Source organism: Musa acuminata, chromosome BXJ2-4, assembly GCF_036884655.1.
Source record: "Musa acuminata AAA Group cultivar baxijiao chromosome BXJ2-4, Cavendish_Baxijiao_AAA, whole genome shotgun sequence".
In the NCBI taxonomy this organism is placed as follows: domain Eukaryota; kingdom Viridiplantae; phylum Streptophyta; class Magnoliopsida; order Zingiberales; family Musaceae; genus Musa; species Musa acuminata.
Window position 1 is genome coordinate 37,692,017 of NC_088341.1, and position 19,964 is coordinate 37,711,980.

The 19,964-nt window shown below is 36.4% G+C and overlaps 1 protein-coding gene across 1 annotated transcript in view; it reads right to left on the bottom strand.

Moving 5' to 3' along the window:
• The window catches only part of LOC103975036 (uncharacterized), a 32,094-nt gene that overhangs the window by 11,597 nt on the left and 533 nt on the right, over positions 1 to 19,964 (bottom strand). The window contains exons 2-12 of the mRNA XM_065101830.1: positions 16,177 to 16,746; positions 15,316 to 15,405; positions 12,561 to 13,025; positions 12,329 to 12,436; positions 11,663 to 11,793; positions 11,450 to 11,579; positions 4,800 to 5,163; positions 4,170 to 4,676; positions 3,898 to 4,076; positions 3,662 to 3,820; positions 579 to 653 (exon numbers count right to left, since the gene is read on the bottom strand). Of these exons, the coding sequence (XP_064957902.1) occupies positions 579 to 653; positions 3,662 to 3,820; positions 3,898 to 4,076; positions 4,170 to 4,676; positions 4,800 to 5,163; positions 11,450 to 11,579; positions 11,663 to 11,793; positions 12,329 to 12,436; positions 12,561 to 13,025; positions 15,316 to 15,405; positions 16,177 to 16,746 (2,778 nt within the window). The remainder of the gene's footprint in view (positions 1 to 578; positions 654 to 3,661; positions 3,821 to 3,897; positions 4,077 to 4,169; positions 4,677 to 4,799; positions 5,164 to 11,449; positions 11,580 to 11,662; positions 11,794 to 12,328; positions 12,437 to 12,560; positions 13,026 to 15,315; positions 15,406 to 16,176; positions 16,747 to 19,964) is intronic.

Below are 19,964 nucleotides of genomic sequence, written 5' to 3' on the forward strand. Positions count from 1 at the left end.
TGTTGGGGAGAAGAAATCGCTTCTCCCCGCGACGTCGCAGAGGCTCTGTCACCATGTTGGATCTCCAAGTTTTCTTCTTTCTTCTCCCTCTTCTTTCTTCTCCATCACCGACCTCTTTTTCTCCCTTTCTTTCTTCTCCGTCACCGATCGATGCTACTGCCCGATAACGGACGGTCCGTGTATCGGCCTGCTGTTGGACCGATAGTACCGCCCGGTACGGGCGGTATTATTTGAAATTAAAATCTTTATTTGTACCTATATACACCTAAAATCTTTACACCTCCCAAAATGTTGACATCAGCTTTATGCAGATTGAAATTTTTTTTGTCTAGCAGGATATAATCATATATGTTTATGTCAAAGATACATATACATATCAAATGAATTCCATCATCAGATAAGAACAAGGATATGTGACAGCAAGATGCTGTAGAAACTAGTCTAAAATAAATCAGGGCACAATTCATGTAACATGGTCACTCATTAGTGAAACCTAGAACTTAATTCAATGTCCATGTGTAGAAGAGCTGAAATTTAAAAAGATAAAAAAATGAAGACTGGAAAAGAAATGTTTTTACCTTTAGAAAAGGAATAGTTAAATTTGGGTGTTGATGCCTACCAAGGACCTCTAACTCTGAGGATACAGCTCGCATCTGTGGCAATTGACCAAACCAATTTAGAGGAAAAAAAGAGTATTGGCAGTAAATGATAAATAAATTGATTTTTCAAATTACTCATCTTATATATAATTTTAAGAAGTAGAGACACCATTATAAAACCCCAGCAGTAAATCAAAGGAAAGAATGAAACAAAATAAATCAGCAGATATCAAGCAAATAAATCCATCCATGCAGTAGAAAACAGATGAGAACAAATTGCTAAACACGCATGAGAAAAGTTCAAACATACACCAAATTTTAGAATGTGCAATCTCCAGATTGCATCTGATAGAAAGTTACTGCACTATTAATCTCTTTAAACCAAGATTCTTGTATCCACATTTTGCTGTAAAATCCTTGATTACCACACAAGTACAACAATCCACAAGTACAAAAACAAGCCATAATATTCCAACTATTTGGGGTTGACTTGATATTTTCCGAAGCAATTGTAGTCTAACCATGCTGATTTAAGGTATTGTATCAATGGTATTGTCTTAATCAATAAGTTCACCACATGGTCAACCACATCTGAGAATACAGTAATGCTGCTGTATTTACACTTGAAGTTTGTAACATCAAGGAATCAACAACAAATACTTGAGATTCCCAAAGTTCCAAGTATACACCAGTGTAAAGTATATGATATATATTATCCTTACTGCTAAAAACATTTTAGAATTAACCACAATTATGTTTGGAAAAATAACCCTAATGCTTATGTTAGGATGTGGGAGAAAATAAATATGCTACTTATCGATGTGTCTTTTTTGTCCTTATGGCTTCTTTGTAAAATAAGATGACAGCATGGTATACAGATGTCATAATACAAGGAGTTGGAGAAGTGACAAGAAAGTTAAAGAAGAATCACATCTTGGGAACAGAGGATCATGTCTTCCATATAGTTGATAAAAATATATATAAGATGAGATGTAAAAGTATAAAGATGATAGAACAATGTTTAATAGAATGAGCTATAATATAACAATTTATGGTATTGTCTTAGACAGTGTCTGCCATACCGATTCGTACCGCCCGGTATGGGCGGTATGTACCGGTCCGACAGGCCAGCGGTACGCGGACCGCCCGGTACCGGTCTGCACTGTAGCAGTGCTACAGTGCTCGGTACACCTGGGTGTACTGCTCGGTACACCGTACCGTACCGGTACCGAGCCCAGGTCGAAATACCGGTACGGTACGGTATTGCGAACCTTGATCTTAGATCACTTTGTCAAACATAAAAAATTTCCTTTAGAAACCAACGGATGTCTTTAAAAAAACTCTAATGAATAAATAGATTTAACAAACAAATATACTTCAAAACAAGAGTTTGGGGAAGAATTGAGAAAGTCCACAATACATAATGTTTTCAAATCCCATACTAAACAGAATTCCATCACGACTTTGATGAAATTGAAACAAAAAAGGTGATGGTGTGATACCAACTTCTTCGAGAAGAAGTTTCTCACAGCGGAATCATAAACTTCGTAGAAACAAATAAATTAATGGCATATAGTTCATGGATTAATTGATCAAAAGATCTAGCACCAAACTCTAATAAGATTGTTCATTCCACTAATAGAGTTAATTGAAAGGATAACCACAAAACTTCCCCAGCTTGGATGACATCAACTTTGAAGGAATATCATTATTTTTTGCAAAGCTAAAAGGGATAGAGCATGAAGTCTAGCTGATACTACAGTAGTAAATTTCATGACAGGAAAGGAGCTAAAATAGAATTGTCCATTCGTCATCATAATGCTCCTAATATCATAACTAATGGGTAAGAGAAGAAGATAAGGAAAATAGTGTACTAATAAATATTAAGAGATGAAAACTTCTGCTAGAACCCTACAAACTTAAATTCTGATGGTTTTATAATTTTCCAAAAAAAGGACATCTAATGAAGGTATTCTTATCATTAATTAACTCAAATTGCATTCTAATAACACTCCAATAAATAACATAAATAATTCAAAAATACAAATATTATTATATAAAAAACTTTAAACCTAGACATGAGAGGATTTCAGATTCAGATTTAAGATTGTCAAAATAAGACTAATATGAACTCATCCTGCATCATCCACCTTACCCATTGCTTAAATTGAGTGCTCTATTACTAATGGAAGGATCTCAGCCTAAATCATGCACATACACATTTGCCACACCAAGGGTAATAATATAACCTTTTGAAGACCATAATATATGAACTACCAAGACTATTTCCTACCAAACTGGAATCAGCAACAAAACCCAACTCAAACTCAAGAAGTCCACCTCTGTAAAAGCCACTGACCTAATATTAAAACGCAAGGCACCTAAAATTTATGTAAAACATCTATCATAATGGTTGCAGCTATGCTCTTATGAACCAAAAAATTTTCTGGCAATTCCTCTCAGGAAGGAAGAATCAGAGCTAAGGTGGCAAATGACAAGTTTTAGTACAAGGAGAAATTGATTACACAGTAGAAACAAATCGATAAACAACAGAATACATTTGAAACCTGAGGGATGCAATGGATCTGAGGGCAATGTCCTGAGTTTTAGTACAAGAAAAGGTAATTATGTGATACACACAAACCAATAAGGAAATATTTATAAAAAAATTAGAAGTCTATTAATGCTTCAAATATATTGTTGAAGTGGTTTGAATCACAAAAACATTAACAACCTTAAATGGTTCAAGCTTGAGCCATGGAATAATGAGCCATGCCATCTACCTTCAGCAATGCAAAAGGTCATGCCATCTCATTTTGTGAGAGACAGGAACAAAATGAAAAAAAAAATGTTTTAACTTTTTTTTCTACTGTAATAATCCTAAGTCAGCTCCAAAATGCAAATAGGCCAGAAGATTGATTTAACTTTTCCACTGGCAGCAACCTCACAAACTGGACCCCGGTGCATGATCTTTGCTTCAGGTGCCAAAGAGCAACATGATATCTCCAAAAAAAAAAAGAAACAGTAGCAAAAAATACTAATAGTCTATTTAACATGCATACCGGCTCCTCCAACAATGGCAGAATATCTCGAGCAGTACCGACATAGGACAGTATAGCAGCAAGTACATCAGGAACATGGGGATTGATATCCAAATGCCGCAACTGGTAACATAAAGTGTCAATAATATAGTCTGCATTTGCCACAACCAAGTGCCCTACCTGTTCCAAATAATGTAGCATCAGTACATAAAACAAAGAGCTGGTGCTTTTACAGTTTCTCTTTTTTTTGCACTCACGGTGGCATGGCCGGACAAAACAGAAAGAACACGTAGGACAGCATCTGATGCGATTCTTATCTCACTGTTAGAGCAAATCAAGTTCCTTAGTAATAAATAAAGAGAAGAGTGCAAAAATCCACTGCTTATAAAATCTTTTCCAAGAACTATGCTGAAAATGCCTATTCCATCTAAGATCACCTGAACCAATGAACCATAAAAAATAATCAATATCAAGGTTAGGAGAACATTCAAGAAACTGAGTCAAGAACTTAATTGGTGAAAATACATTTCCTGTTGCAGCATTATGGTGTCTAGGAAGAAATGTAATGGAAGATCTAATTCTATTTCATGTTCCAGCAGAGGTGCATTCTGATCCAATGGAATGTCCCACACTTCAGGTGACAAATATTCATGCAAAATGCTGCCAATGGAAAGAATTGTAGCATCCCTATTATCCTTTCCCTCTCTCGTATTCCAAGCTGATCCTTGGCATTTGAAAGTTGTAGACTTGTCATCATCATATGCAAGTTTCTTTTCTTGCAAGGTTTCTTCCCTAGACTTTTTAAAGAATGTTGAATATGTATTAACTGACTGTTCTGATAATCCGTATATTATCTCATTTAACACGCAAACTGCAGAACTTGTCTTGCGCAATAACTGGCCAGAACCATGATGAAAATACCAAGTTTTCCACCGTTCTTTGCCATATTCTTTCATACGAAGCTCTGATATCAACTGGCGAAACTGATCTAGCAAATTATCAACAAGAACTGATAAAAACATATTGCTCTTTTGTCCTAAGGATAAGACAAAAACATAATAATTAAAAACAAAACTTCTATCAGGAAGAAAAAGTTCTTAACTTAATACAACAAATCATCATAAAACTAATGAACAAAGACTGAAAACCTAACTATTACCTGATATTATGGACAGCCCGACAAGTCTAAGTACTCCAGCAAGAGTTAGGTATAGTTTCTGACTGCCAGCAATACCAAACCAAGGAGGCATGTGAGGAAACTCCAAAACACTACTTACATATTCTGAAGGACTTTGCAAATCCTCATCTTGCAAAATAGAAATTTTGGAAACAACAGGAAAAGTGGCATCCTTGGTAAGATTTCTTGGAGAACTCAAGATATTGCCAGTTTTCAGCTCAGCAATGGAAAGCAAGTATCCAGTTGAAAGCGGTTTTGACAAAATTAGGTTATTCATGGAACCAGCAAACCGTGAATTATGACTGAAGCATAATCCAAAACACTCCAAAAAACATGATGCATTGACCTGCCAATACCAATAAGTTCAAATCCCAGAAACCAATTTGCAATCCTATAAAAAGAATAAATGTGGCAAATAAAGTAACATATATGATCAGGGAAGAATAAAGTAGAAATCAGCTACTCTCTGTAAGATAAGAAAAGAAACCAACAAGTAGCTAAAATAAGTTCATTATATGACAGAAACCCATAAATCACAGAAAATAAGGCTTTGAAAAGTGAGTCAAATCAGATTAAATCATTTGGAAGAAATAAAAAATTAACTAAAAACATGTTCACTAAATGACAAAAGCTAGTAAATCACAAAATTAAGGCTTTAAAAAAATACATAAATTGGATAAATCCAATTTGGAAATGTAAAATATCGTCAATTTATGGTTGATATAAATAACTAATTATAACTATAACGCTTGAAACTTATCAGGGTCAAAGTTTTTGTTGATATGTGATTAGCAAGAATTAGTAGTGTTGGGATCAAAATATATTAGTGAAATGAATATGCATCACAAAATTGCCATGGTTACTTCTAATAAACTGAAAACTCAAGCAGAAACAACATACTATCACTTCTACTCGTAGCCTGTATCAACTGACAAAAAAGTAATACACCAACAAGTTTACATTCTGAACATTAGTACTGCCCATGCAAACTTTGACACGGAACATCATAAAATTGCACTCAATGCTTCATGCACCATCATGCTGAAAAGTATATATGCATGCAATCTAGTACCGTGTCACCACTTTACTGAAAAGTATAATACCAATTTTAAGCTTCATGGACCATCATACTGAAAGGTTTAGATACATGCAATCATGCACCATTCATGATGGATCATACCAATTTAACATATATGCACTGCTACAATCTAATAGTGTACCACCACCATTGTAAACCATCATTTAACATGCTGTTTTAACCCCTTATAGCAAATAACCAAATGGCTCTTAATAGAGCTTAAAGTCTGGATAGTGAGTACCAAGGTACGCAATACCGAATGATACCGCCTGGTAAGGGCGGTACATACCGGTCCGACGGCATACCGGTACGCGGATCGCCCGCTACCGGGTGGAACAAAAAATAATAATAAAATAATATATATATATTTTTATTTATATATAAATATTTTAGAAAAAGGCGACACGATGTCGCCTTTGGTGCCTATTTCGGAATATATATATATTTAAATAAATGAGGCGACGTCGTCGAGGCGATGCTACGTCGCCTTTTAAATAAAAAAAAATATAATCTTATATATATATATATATATATATATATATATATATATATTAATTTTTATATATATACCGCCTGCGAGAAGAGAGAGGCGATGTCGCCGAGGCGATGCGACGTATATATATAATCTTATATATATATATATATATATATATATATATATATACCGCCTACGAGAAGAGAGAGGCAACGTCGCTTCGGCGACGTTGCCGAGTTATATATATATATATATATATATATATATATATATATCGAGCGGTATACCGCTCGATATACCGTTCCGTACCGTACCGAGCGAACGTTGAAACGCCGGTACGGTACGATATTGGGAACCTTGGTGAGTACTATGTTCTTTATGCTCTCTCTATCGCAACCAACCAAATGTCACTTCACAGACTTCATGCTCCTGCTATTGTGACATGACATTTGTCTAACTGCAAAGGGCTGAAGAGCTCAGTCACCTAGCACCAAACCATCAGCAGAGGGTGGCAGGATTGTTGAATTGGAATTGCATCAATGGATGTTCTATCTTAACAATGTGTGCACAGTTAAATTAGACAGTAGATCAGTGGATCAGTTCCTTGCAAGTGTGTATGAGACGCTTTTTGGATTGGTTAGTTTCACATGACAGCAGGAGCTATGACAATTCGCAATGTGGTACATAATTGTGTCTACATCTGATAGGCCTGATGTAAGTGCATGACAATAAACCCTATCGTGCAACCAGAAACTACAAAATAGATATTAGCATATTCCATTTTTTCTTTTAAACCATAATCATTTAAGCTTCTTTCTGTAGATCATGGTCATAAGCATCAACTCAAATTTCAGGTTTCCTAATGCGACTGCAAAATCTGTACTTCAAGGCTCAAGTGTGGAAAATTTAGATTCATATTCACTCTCTTAACAAAATCATGAGATTCATCAGTACACCACAAGACTAGAGTTCCTTACCATAGAGGATACAGAATATGATCATTATTAATAACCACGCACTAAATGAGCATGGTAACCATAAGACAGAATGAGTCACAAACTATGTCAGCCAGCATCCTTGATGTTGCCAATTGGTTGCAAAAGATTTTGAACAGGATATGTGAAGCAAAACCATAACCCTTGAATTTTATTTCTTTCCTCTACAGAGAAATTATCATTTATAGTTGTTACCTTAGCACAAACTAAATTGCATTTTACTTTTCTTGTTCCACTAAGTTAGCTTCATAGATAGTGTACTTGTTTGAGTATACTAATAAGGAGGGCTGTTGCTGTTGCTTCCCTTTTGCCAATAAACTATACTCTTGGCTGCAGTCCCGTTTTAATTTTCTTTTGACCATTTTTTGTTATTTAGATCTATTTTCTTTAATCATCTTATTCATGTTCTAGCTCAGGGTTTGTCATGTCAACCTATACTGTCCAGTATAAGTGGTATGTACCAGTCTGATAGGATGCCGATACGTGGACCGCCCTTTGTCGAGCGATACCATCACATGACCTCGTATATGGCGATATGGGATTTGTACCGGGCGATAACGATCAAAATCAGACCATTACCAACCTGTACAAGTCGATAACAGTCGGATTTCAACCGTTATCGATCAAGGGCTGAGATTGCCCTATTTCGAACGGTCAAATTGACCGTTTGAAAAGAGGCAAAATATAGGGAAGGCAATTGCAAAGTGGTTCAATTTCTACAGGATTCTAACAAGCACAACCTAAGGTCTATATTATCAGAGCATAGTCTCTTCTACTAAAAAATCTGGCACGGGAATCTAGCATCCAACACCAAAAGAGATCCACAGTATGTATTTAGATAAGGAGGTGGCAGAACTTAATGATTGGATCAAATCCTTCAAGAGGCAGTGGGACGAATATGGGGTAACATAGATGTACGACAGTTGGACAAGGCCAACAAGAATAAGTATAATTAATTTTCTTGTTTATTGCAATAGACGAGTGGTTTTTCATAAGTCAATTAATACTTTCGACAAGTATCATCCTAGTAGAGGAGATCGGACCATAGTACATTGTCTAGATAATCACCGATAATGGAGCCAATTTCAAGAAGATCGATTTATAATTGATGGAAAAAAGAAAAACATTGTTTTGGTCTTCATATGCAGCTCATTGTATGGATTTAATGTTGAAGGATATTGGCGAGCTACCATTAGTCAACAAGTGTAGCTCGAGCACAGTCGATCACAAAGTATATATATATATCATCATTGGGTCCACTCTTTAATGCAAAAGTATATAAATGGTGAGATACTCAGACCTGTAGTCACTCGGTTTACTATAAATTTCATTGCTTTAAAGTCAATACAACCAAAGAGACAGGGCCTCAAGGCAATGGTCACCTAACATAAATGGTCCGATTCCAGGTATTCGAGATCGGGCTATGGAAAAAAGATAGAAAAGACTAATTCTTTGTTTCAGATTTTGGGATATCGTGAATGAAATCATAAAAGGTGTGGAACCACTTTACGTTGTTCTTTGTAAGATAGATATGGACACGCATCTACAAATGTTTTATCTTAGACATATGTTGATTACAGCAAGAGAGAAGGTCAAGGAAGTATTCGAAGATGATTTTAAGGCCAACCAATACTTATAGATCATTGTTCACAGAACTGAAGTTCATATGGACCAAGATATATCCATAATGCAGTTAAATTCATATTCAATGTAATTTAATTCATTATTTTTAATATTTAAAAAATTTTTACTAACAAAATTATGTCTTGCATCATATAATCTAAATCCAACCATTCAATTTCGATGTAGTCTTAAAACACGATCAGATTTATTATCGACACTAAAAAATATTATATATTGACTCTTATCAAACACTATCGATGCTATGATAGAGGCCCAATTATTCCAAGAAACAATTGGCTCATTCTTCAACGATGTAGCTATATCATGTCATTATAATATAGATCCTGGTGAGGAAAAATTACACACATATTGATTATAAATTATATTTGATATTAATTATTTATTATGTTAATAAAGTCTTGTTTGCATCTTTTTGCAATCAAGTGGTCGCTACATTTTAGAGGGGATGTATCAAATTTAAGGAAGATTGTCATCCGTGCCTTTTCGTAGACGACAACATCTAATGGTTACGAACGTAATTGGTCAACGTTCGTATTGATTCACACGAAGGATCGCAACAAACTATCGTATAGGCGGTTAGAAAAACTAGTATATGTCTACTATAACATACAACTAAGGTTGCGATGTGCTGAGCTGGACAATGAGCCAAAGGAAACAAAGATTAATCCCATCAACCTCCAATTCTACAACAAAGATTAAGAGTCGATGCTAGAGTGGGTCGAAGCGACGAAGAACCAAGAGGATCTTCTACTTGATAAGACGAGAGATCCTCAACGTCCTTCGTATTTTATTATCGAGGCAATAGGAAAAGAGGAAGCACATCCAACCCAAAGAAAGATCCCCCTCAGTCAGAACGTGGCAGAAGGAGTCGGACAACATCGAGTCAGACTACTCTAGGAACTAAAAACACCCAATCGTCGTAGTTGTCCGCCTAACGTACAAAGGCAAAGGCAAAGGGTAAGGCAGTAGCATCAGTTGCACCGTTGGAAAGAATCGAGTCGGGCGACAAGACACCTTTGCAATCGTATTTAACAAACCTGCTTGGTCTAGAGACATAGTAGAGACATGGACAGTAGTGCCTCGACCGATGATGGTGGCGACACCGGGGAGTCGATGGTCCCGTCTATACAATTTGATGGTGGTGCATAGATCGAGGAGCAGTATTTTACACATACCACCCAAGATTGAGATTATGGAGCTCGACAAGGTATTGGTTAAGTTTATGCATGGAAAGAAAAGGGTAAGACAATGGATAATTTTGAACATATGCAATAAAGCCTACAGGATGTAAACACGAAGTGAAGCTCATCGTATTCACAACTGTCGTACTATGGAGAATCTTACGTCCAACAATAGTATGATGATAGTTGGTCATATTTCTCCAAGCAACAGTGCGTAGATCGACCTTACGATATGAAGCAGTAGATCAATAGCGAAAGTAAAAGTTATGACATTCTGTATGCTCCAAACCAATACATGCCACATAAGTCCTTGCCACAGGAGCCGCCTCGGACATGTGGTTCACGACAATCAAATTACGACCATCACCACATTGATGCACCAATGACATCCAATGTATCAATACACTGTCGTGGGATCAATTTCAGGATTGGATCCTGCAAACATATCATAATGATATCCAGATACATAGGATCTAGAACCCCGATCCATTGCCCGTGAACTCTCGTCGTTCTTTTTGGTGGTAGAACTAGATATATCCATCGATTAATTACTTAATTGATTTGAATCTTAAAGTTTGAGTTATTTAAAAAATAATTTAATAATTCAAATCATTTCTTTATAGATAGCTCAATATTAATGGAAGGATGATCCGCAGCGTACCACAAAGCTACTCCTCAAAGCTCGAAAAAGAATATTTTTGCTATTCTTTTCTAATTTACATTATTTTTGCTAAAATTATACTAAATTTATATTTATTTCCAACTTAAAAACACTAATCTAACTTTTTTTCTATTTTTCAGGTATTTTTAGAACTATTTTCGATTATTTTGGGCATATCGTCGGTATGTCTCGGTACGTACTGTACCAACGTATGGTCGGGACACTAGTACGGACTGAAATTGTAAACCTTGTTCTAGCCAAAAACTATATTAAAAGATAAGCTCCAAACCATTTGTAGAAATGGGTTGAATTACCTTCGTAAGGCTGAAACAAGTATATTTGCCCTCTCTTTAAAGTTCATTATTAACCATGAAAAGGAAATAAAAACATAAAAAAAAAAGGGAATAGATACAAATAACACACTGTTTAGTAGTTAAATAGCACTGTATGTCATGTAAATAAAAGAAAATTTTATCACAAGAATAAATACATGCAAAGGATTTTGAAGTCAAAAACACAAATAAGAAGGTCCCAATACACTACAGAAAATAAATAATACATTCTCTGGAAACAAAAAATTGTGAACATCTGTACTTACAGGAGACTGAAGGTAATTTACTAAAAGGTCTGGACCTGCATAATAGACTAGAGAAAGTAGTTTCTGAGCATGTGACAAAGCAATTGTCTTATCACTTCCAAGAACCACACGTGGAAGCGCTTTGATGAGGCTGCCAACAAGTTGAAAAAGTAAGATTCACTGCAGCAGCACAAAAATTATCTATTTTCTTAACTAACTAATAAGAGAACAAACCTGGTAAATATATCAGCAATTTCATTTTTGGTTATAAATTTCTCACCCAAAACAAATAAAGATTCGAGGGATTCCTGTGCTACCATGGACACAACATCTGCATCGTCACAAACCAGCATGCACAAACACTCCTGCAATTATTATATACAAGAAAAGGAATTAGCAATAAAATTCAACCCAAACTACCATGTCAACAGGAGACAAACCTGCACATACTATTATTCTAATGCTCCTGTCAACTAAACTATCACTTAAATGAAATTATGAACCATAAAAGTTAACATGATTGCACATAAGTTTAATGGCAGTGCTAATATAATGCAGGAGTAGCATAACAAAGACAAAGATCTAAGAGAAGTATAGAACAAGATCATAAAAAAAATTGTTAAAATTGAACCACCGAATTTTACTCATTATCACTATTAACAACAATATAATTCATGACATTGTACAGTTTAAGCATTCATAAAATAGCCACAAAAGAAAGGACAGCAGTTAGATTTTCAAAATAATCAAACTAAGCAATTAATAATATATATATAAGAATTAAAAGTCAATACTGAACCAAGTCATAATAAGAAAAGTTTTAGTTGAGAGAAACCATTATGCCACTGCTCCATAATGATAGATCACACACAACAACTGAACCTAAGACAGTATACTCACCAAAAGCATTAATTTGCTTCTTTTCAAGGTGCATCTGCAATTCAACAGAAGCCCCTGTATGCCATCTACAAGTGCTTTTCTGACCTTTTCTGCAGGATGAATACAAAGCTGAAAATGACAATGAACCACTTTATTGTCACAGATGAGAGGATTAATAATGGATCCCATTACCCACGAAACCTCGAAGAAAACAACAAAATAAACAAATAATAGGGAGGATGATAATACATACATGTGGAAATGCAGCAGACATTAATTTATCAACATTAGAAGAAGTTTCATCAGTCCACTCCTTGGAACGATGTACGAATAAAGTTCTTTCGCCATTGCTATGATCAACTATCTTTCGTTTATGATCATCGTTGATAGCTTGATTAAACGAATCTCCAATCATATTTGCTGACTGAACATGACCATTTAAAGGTAAACTACGAAGAGCCTCTAGAACAGATTGGGTAGAGTTATTTTCCATGGGTGCAAGTGATCCAATATCATTTACAGGCATGTCAAGGGAGTGCAGATTTGCCTTATCGTCTAAAACAATAATCAAGAACTCAGTCAAACCACAAATAGCCTGCTCGATGGCCACAGAGCTTCCAGCAGCACCACTAATCATATTTTTTGATACATATAAGGCCTTTGCAAAACGGCTTACAACGCCCGGTAGAAAGAAGGCAAGTGCATCAGCAGTACCAACCTAAGATATCAATCAACATAAACAACACAAACAACATCAAGGATTACAGGTCCACAGCGAGAATATGTAGAACAGTTATGATGTTGGAGACAATTAAGTACAGGTTTGCCAAAAAGAGCAAGGCCAGATCAATCATGAACCTAACTTGCTTTCACCATATTAAAATAACCTCATAGACGAGAAACATAAACATATGAAATAAAGAAAAGTGAACTAGTGCACACAGCTCACCATGGTATGCAGTACCGAATGGTACCACCCGGTATGGGCGGTATGTACCGGTCCGACAGCATACTGGTACACGGACTGCCCGGTACCGCTACAGCGCTACAGAATTACACCACAGTAGTGCTACAGTAATAAAGAAAATATATAAAATTGTTCGGTACACCAGGGTGTACTGCTCGGTATGCCCTGGTGTACCGCTCGGTACACCGGTACCGTACCTTACCGAGCCAACCTCGAAACACCGGTACGGTATGGTATTGCATACCTTGCAGCTCACGCCAGTGTTAGGTCTAGAGAGTACCAATGTATGACTAAAAAATTCAACATAACAATAAGAAATATCATGCTTAAAAATTTAAAGAATGACCATAGAGAGCAAAAATATGATTGCATACAATATATTTTATATATTTAACTAATACCAACAGATTATTCGAAAATATCTAGAAACGAGTCAATTCAAACACTAGCATGAAATCACATATCAATTTCAAGTTCTTGTAACTGAAAAAATAATCACCAAATAGCTTTTTGACATTTTGGCCCAATGAAAAGAACTAGCTACTTTTGTGCAGTGGCTACAGCATGCATAGATGGGTAAACCCCGATATGCAATAAATAAGAGATGAGTCTGCTGAATTAGGTAATTGGTTCCAAAACGATTACTATTGCACAAAATATGATTAAAAAGATACATCATACGCAAGAAAAAAAATGGTATTCCACTCAGTAACACATAAATTCAACTAGTACAATTATTACTACGAATTAAAAAAAGGTGTAGATGAAAAAATAAACTACTTGACAGCACCTCTCAAGTAAAATCTTTCAAATTCCTGACATAAAGTGGTCAAGACTCAAAAATCCCCCCTAATGAGGAACTATGACATGATTCCAACAACACTAACCAACGGAATAAGTACAGATATTGAAGAGATGTGTATGATCAATTAAGCTACTGCATTACAGCCTCTTAGAACTCATTGAATGTCCACTAAAATCAGGGTAATTCAGATAAATTTTGTAAAAAAAGATAGACTCATGTTGGCTCTTTTCAGTTGCTTCAAATATAGAAATATATACTCTTCAAAACTCAAATAACTGAAAGTCAGACCTTACTTCAAGCGATTTAGACTCATGTTGGCTCTTTCCGCTTTATTCCTACCAACGTTGTCAAACAAGAGCTGTCCTCCAATAAGAGTAGGTCTCAGATGCTAAGAAGGCCCAAATTGACCAGACCTGCCCTCTTATGCCTAATAAATGATTAATCATTCAATGACTAACACGTTCCTTTTTTTTTCTTTTATTAACATGTTCCTCTGTTTTGCTAACATGCTCTTCAAGGGCTTGCTTCTTGTTGCAATCTCATCTAAGTAGGTTACAACAACTTGCTATGGAAGAAACATAAAATAAAAAATAATCCAAAGAAGCTCTTAATAAAATTTGAGGGAGGGAGGGGAGCACAAGACCACCTAATTTTAGCTAATCATGGCATCGACGGAAGGTGTAAGAGAAGTTGAGATATCTTCTAGTTATATGGTAAATAGTCAATGACTCCACTAAACATATCATCATAGTTCTATCCATTTACATCAAGACTCCTGTTTAAGCAGGCTGATAAGCTACCTCCTAGGCAACAGAACAAGCATCTGTCCTCCAAAAGTAACACATACGAGGAAAATTGAAGAGCTTATAGCCAAACCCAGTCCAGGTGAGTACCTGGGCAAGTGCCCACATGGGTGCCCAAGATATCTTTTGAAGCAATGTCTGACAAACTTTGTATAGTTTTAACAATGCAATACATGCCTCTACATGTATCCAACTCAAAAGTGTCAAATATAAAACAGTTCATATGTCAAACAAAGCCATCGTAACTTATGTTTCATATTCCACAAAGTCTACACTCTACAGCAACACCTAGGTCTTCTCAAACCTGAGCATTGAGAGCTTGTGAAAACTTCATAATTAAGTATACAACATGTGACAAAGAATTTATATACGTGAACATATATCACTTGAATATCACTTGTAGGATATTATAGGAGATCAATATTCATGATACCTTGGCAACAAGGACTCGAAGGGTAAGAAATGCCTCTTTCCGGAGATTTGCACTTCCACGGTGTCCTCTCAGTGCCTCAAGTTCAGCAGCCTTTAAGAGAACAAGAGATATTATTTTGGACATTTATTTACATCAAAATAACTAAAACAAACAGCTCCGGAGAGTGACACAGATAAGTAAGTGAAATTAGATTACCAAAACAATGCAACAATAAAATAAAATGAATAAAAACAAAGCATGAATGACTTACTTGAACAGGAACTAGCAGAGCAAGGTTGTAAATTGAGAAGCATCGCCCTAAAGCATCTTATTATTCCTTCACGAAATTCTTCTGATGCCTCAGAATGTGAAAGCATAGCTCCAGTGGTAATTTTCTTTAGCACCACAACCATCTGAAACATTACATTTTTTATGTTGTTTCAATTCAAATTTTAATGGAACTAACAACACTAACATCAAGTTGCAAAGCTGAAAAAGATTAGTGTGTATAGTTTTGGTGGTCACAACCATTTGGTTCATTCCAATTAAAAAAGATGAAAGCTACATAATGGTTCAAAGCAAATTAGCTATAAGAAAAGAATTTTCAAAAGAAATGCATGCCTAATTGCTAGATTACAAATTTATAGGGGCATAAATTGCAGGAAAACAAAAAAATAAAACAAAAGGACTCTATGCATGCAACTAAGAACAAAAGATGAAAATATAGAAAGATTGTTTCATGGTCTAAACAGCAATCCCCCGTTATGTGTACGTGTCATATTTAACCTCGTGATATTTCCAATCAATTTACAGATTGTGGCCGGTCCTATCATCAAGATAAACTAAAAGGTAAAAAACCAACAATCATCAAGAAGCACAGACCTGATTCACAGACCCAAGATGGCATTTCTTTAAAAGTTCTTCAAGGCACATTAGCATCCCTTCTGCCACAGAATCACTGATCGCATGCCCACCTAATGGGGAACCGGCATTCCCGAAACCCCCATCCGAGTCAGCCTTCTTCTCTTCTCTACACTGCACCGCCGCATCCAGCAAAAGGAGAAAAGGGAACAAGGTATAACTGGGCAAACAATAGAAAACAACCCGATCAAATAACCCATCATGAAGAACATCATAACTCCGACCCAACTTCTTGGACGCAAAAGTCAAAACACTGGAGACAAGGTCTCTCTGAGTCAAATGGGTGACAAGCTGTCGGGGATGTGAGGAGAGAGCGTACTCGAGAGAGGGCTGCAAGGCGGCGGCGGGGGCGCTTCGAATGAAGTCGGCCATCTCGACAAGGAAGGAGGCATCGTTCTTAGGGTTGCGAATGAGGTCGAGGAGGCCGAGGCAGTAGGGCTTAAGGCGAGAGAAGACGAGCAATAGGCTTTCCTCGGAGGGGGTTTCTTCGCCCCTCCACTCCAGGTCGCCTTCTTGCCCAAGGGGGGTTTTCTGTAGATGGGCTCGCGAGGGTTCAGAGAATTCTAATTGAAGAGAAAGTATTCTGTAGATGGGCTCTCACCCAGTTACTGGGCTTCAGACACCGATTGAATGGACCAAACGAAAGCCCAGTAAAACCGGTTTAGGGTTTAGGGTTTAGGTTCTAGGGTCTAGGGTCTAGGGTTTAGGGTTTAGGGTTTAGGGTTTAGGGTTTAGGGTTTAGGGTTTTTAGGGTTTAGGGTTTAGGGTTGAGGACAGATAGATCCAATGGAGTTCTCCCGGTTCAATAGCTCCCCACTCCCTTCATTCCTTCTCCTCTTCCTTCTTCACAAGCTTCCCTTATTACTGAAGTAATATCCTCAGAAATACAACAATCTTCTTTATCTAGTGCCACTAATATATCTCAGCCTATCCCGACCCTAGTTGATGCCTCTCCACCACCCATACCAATAACACAACTTATAGTTCCTATACATCCAATGACAACTTGCTCAAAAAGTGATATCTTTAAACCACGTTAGGTTCTCGGCCTACATGCTATCACCGAATCCTCTCCCGAGACCAATGAACCCATCACAATTACTCAAGCCCAAAAATCTCTTCACTAGCGTAAAGCCATGTGTGAATAATATGATGCTCTACTCTATAACTTCACATTGACTCTTGTACCTTTTCATCCTATACAAAACATCATCGGGTGTAAATGGGTCTTCCGAATTAAGCGAAATCCCGATGGGTCCGTTGATCGATATAAAGCACGATTAGTAGCCAAAGGATTTCATCAACGACCTAGAGTTGACTTCACAGAGACTTTTAGTCCTGTAATTAAACCCACAACAATTCGGTTTATTCTAAGTTTGGCCATCTCTAGAGGCTGACACTTACGACAACTGGATGTTAATAATGCCTTTTTACAGTGGACTCTAACTGAAGATGTCTTTATATAGTAATCCCTTAGCTTTGTTCATCACCAATATCCGAGATATGTCTGCAAATTATAAAAAGCTATTTATGGATTTTATCAAGCTCTAAGAGCTTGGTATACTGAACTTGGATCATTTCTAATATCAATTGGCTTCATCAACTCCAAGTCTAATATCTCATTATTCCTACGATGACAACATGAAAATACAATATATCTTCTAGTATATATAGATGATATTATTATTACAGACAATAATCCCTTGGAGATTCAGACATTTAAAAAAAAATTGACTGATCGATTCTCCCTCAAAGATTTAGGACCCTTGAGCTATTTTCTGAGAATGAAAGCAACATTTATATCCTTAGGTCTCCTCCTCTCACAGAGAAAATATATTCAAGACTTATTATCAAAGACAAATATGTAGGATGCAAAAGAAGTTGCTACTCCTCTCTCTACTAGTGAATTACTCAAATTATGTGATGACAACCCTACCACGAACTCAACTCAATACCGACAAGTACTTGGCTCTTTACAGTACTTGGCTCTCACCCGTTCATATATCTCATTTGCAGTTAATAAATTATTTCAATACATGCACCAGCCTTCTGCTATGCATTGGTCTGCGGTTCGATATCTTAAAGGGACCCTTAATCATGGTCTCTTTCTCCGCAAAACCACTCCACTTCATCTTCATGCCTTTGCTGATGCTGATTGGGCAGGAAACTTTGATGATAGAACCTCCACGTCAAGGTATGTCGTCTTTCTTGGGTCTAATCCAATAAGTTAGAGTTCTAAGAAGCAAAAGACAATGGCATGATCTACAACTGAAGCTGAATATCATGCTATTGCTACCGCTGTTGTTGAACTCAATTGGGTCATAAATCTCCTCAAGGAACTCAAAGTCAGCTCTACCTATACTCTTACAATATATAGTGACAATATTGGAGCTACCTACTTATGTGTCAATCCAGTGTTCCACTCACGCATAAAACATATTGCCATCGACTTTCACTTTGTGCGAGATCAAGTTGTCAGACATCAACTTCGTGTCTCTCATGTCCGTACGGATGATCAACTAGCAGACTCACTCACGAAGCCTCTAGCCCGCAAACTATTTTTGTTGTATCGGTCCAAAATCGGTATCCTTGACAGGAGCTCGATCTTGCGAGGACATGATAACAGAGAGATTTCTTCTGATAATAGAGATTTCCTCAATTGCATAAGAAAATCTCTTTGCTTAGTTAAAGAAATCTTCTCTTTCACATGTATAAATAGACTTCATGTGATACTAATTGGAACGTGCTTTTCTCTTTACCTTTACAATTTTATTCTTTATTCTTTCATTTTATCAGTTTTCACACTCCATGATGCTAAATTTCAATCAACTTGGGATGGTCATAGATAGTTTGTCCTCCGTATATAAGACATTGCATGAGTATTGAATTCTTCGGGTTGACAATTTTCCTTGTCACTATGAGTTTTGTACAAACTATTTCGATTGTCAAGCAACTCATCCCTCTTTGCACAATCTCATCTTTTGTTAAGTACCCCCACTTGCATTAAGTTTCATTAAGTTTGGTTGCTAATGACAAGCTATGTCAGCCATCCCAACCTTTGCATGCTATATGTTCTTCCTAGTTCACTTATTTTTGTAGTGCCTCTTGCGCGAAGGATTAGTCATTCCTTTGAATACTAATATCGGATGCCCACTCTTATAAGTGACTTATTTTCCTACATCTCTATGCTCATTTCCCTCAAACGAACAGACATACTAGCTACCCACAATATAACCTTGCTAGGTCTCTCATATTTGCATGTAAAGATTTTTTAAGTATGCTTGTCTTAGGTGGTTTGGTGTAAGTTGTGCGGCACCCTTATATATCCGTTCGTAAAAGATCAACATCTTCATAACCTTTATGGTCTCCTAAAGTTCTACAAAAGAAAAACATGTTAAAAATATATTTAAGATCCCACAAATAAACATTTCTGATAGATAATGTAAAATATAAAGATAGACTTCACAAGCTCTAAATGATCGTACAACAAATGGTTTATGATAGTCTGTCACGATAAAAAATCCTCACATAACACTTCTGCATAATTAAACAACGAACCAATCCTAAACACTACCTCAAAAGTCAATCTAATCTTGTGTCACCTAGGTAGATCTTGAGTGCTGAGATGACTGATATTTTGAACTGTCTAAATAATTTTATCTCTGTACGAGTCTGAAACGACTACAAAAGTCAATCAAAAACCTCATGCTATCTAAATCATGAATAAAATTAAAAAACATGAACATAAA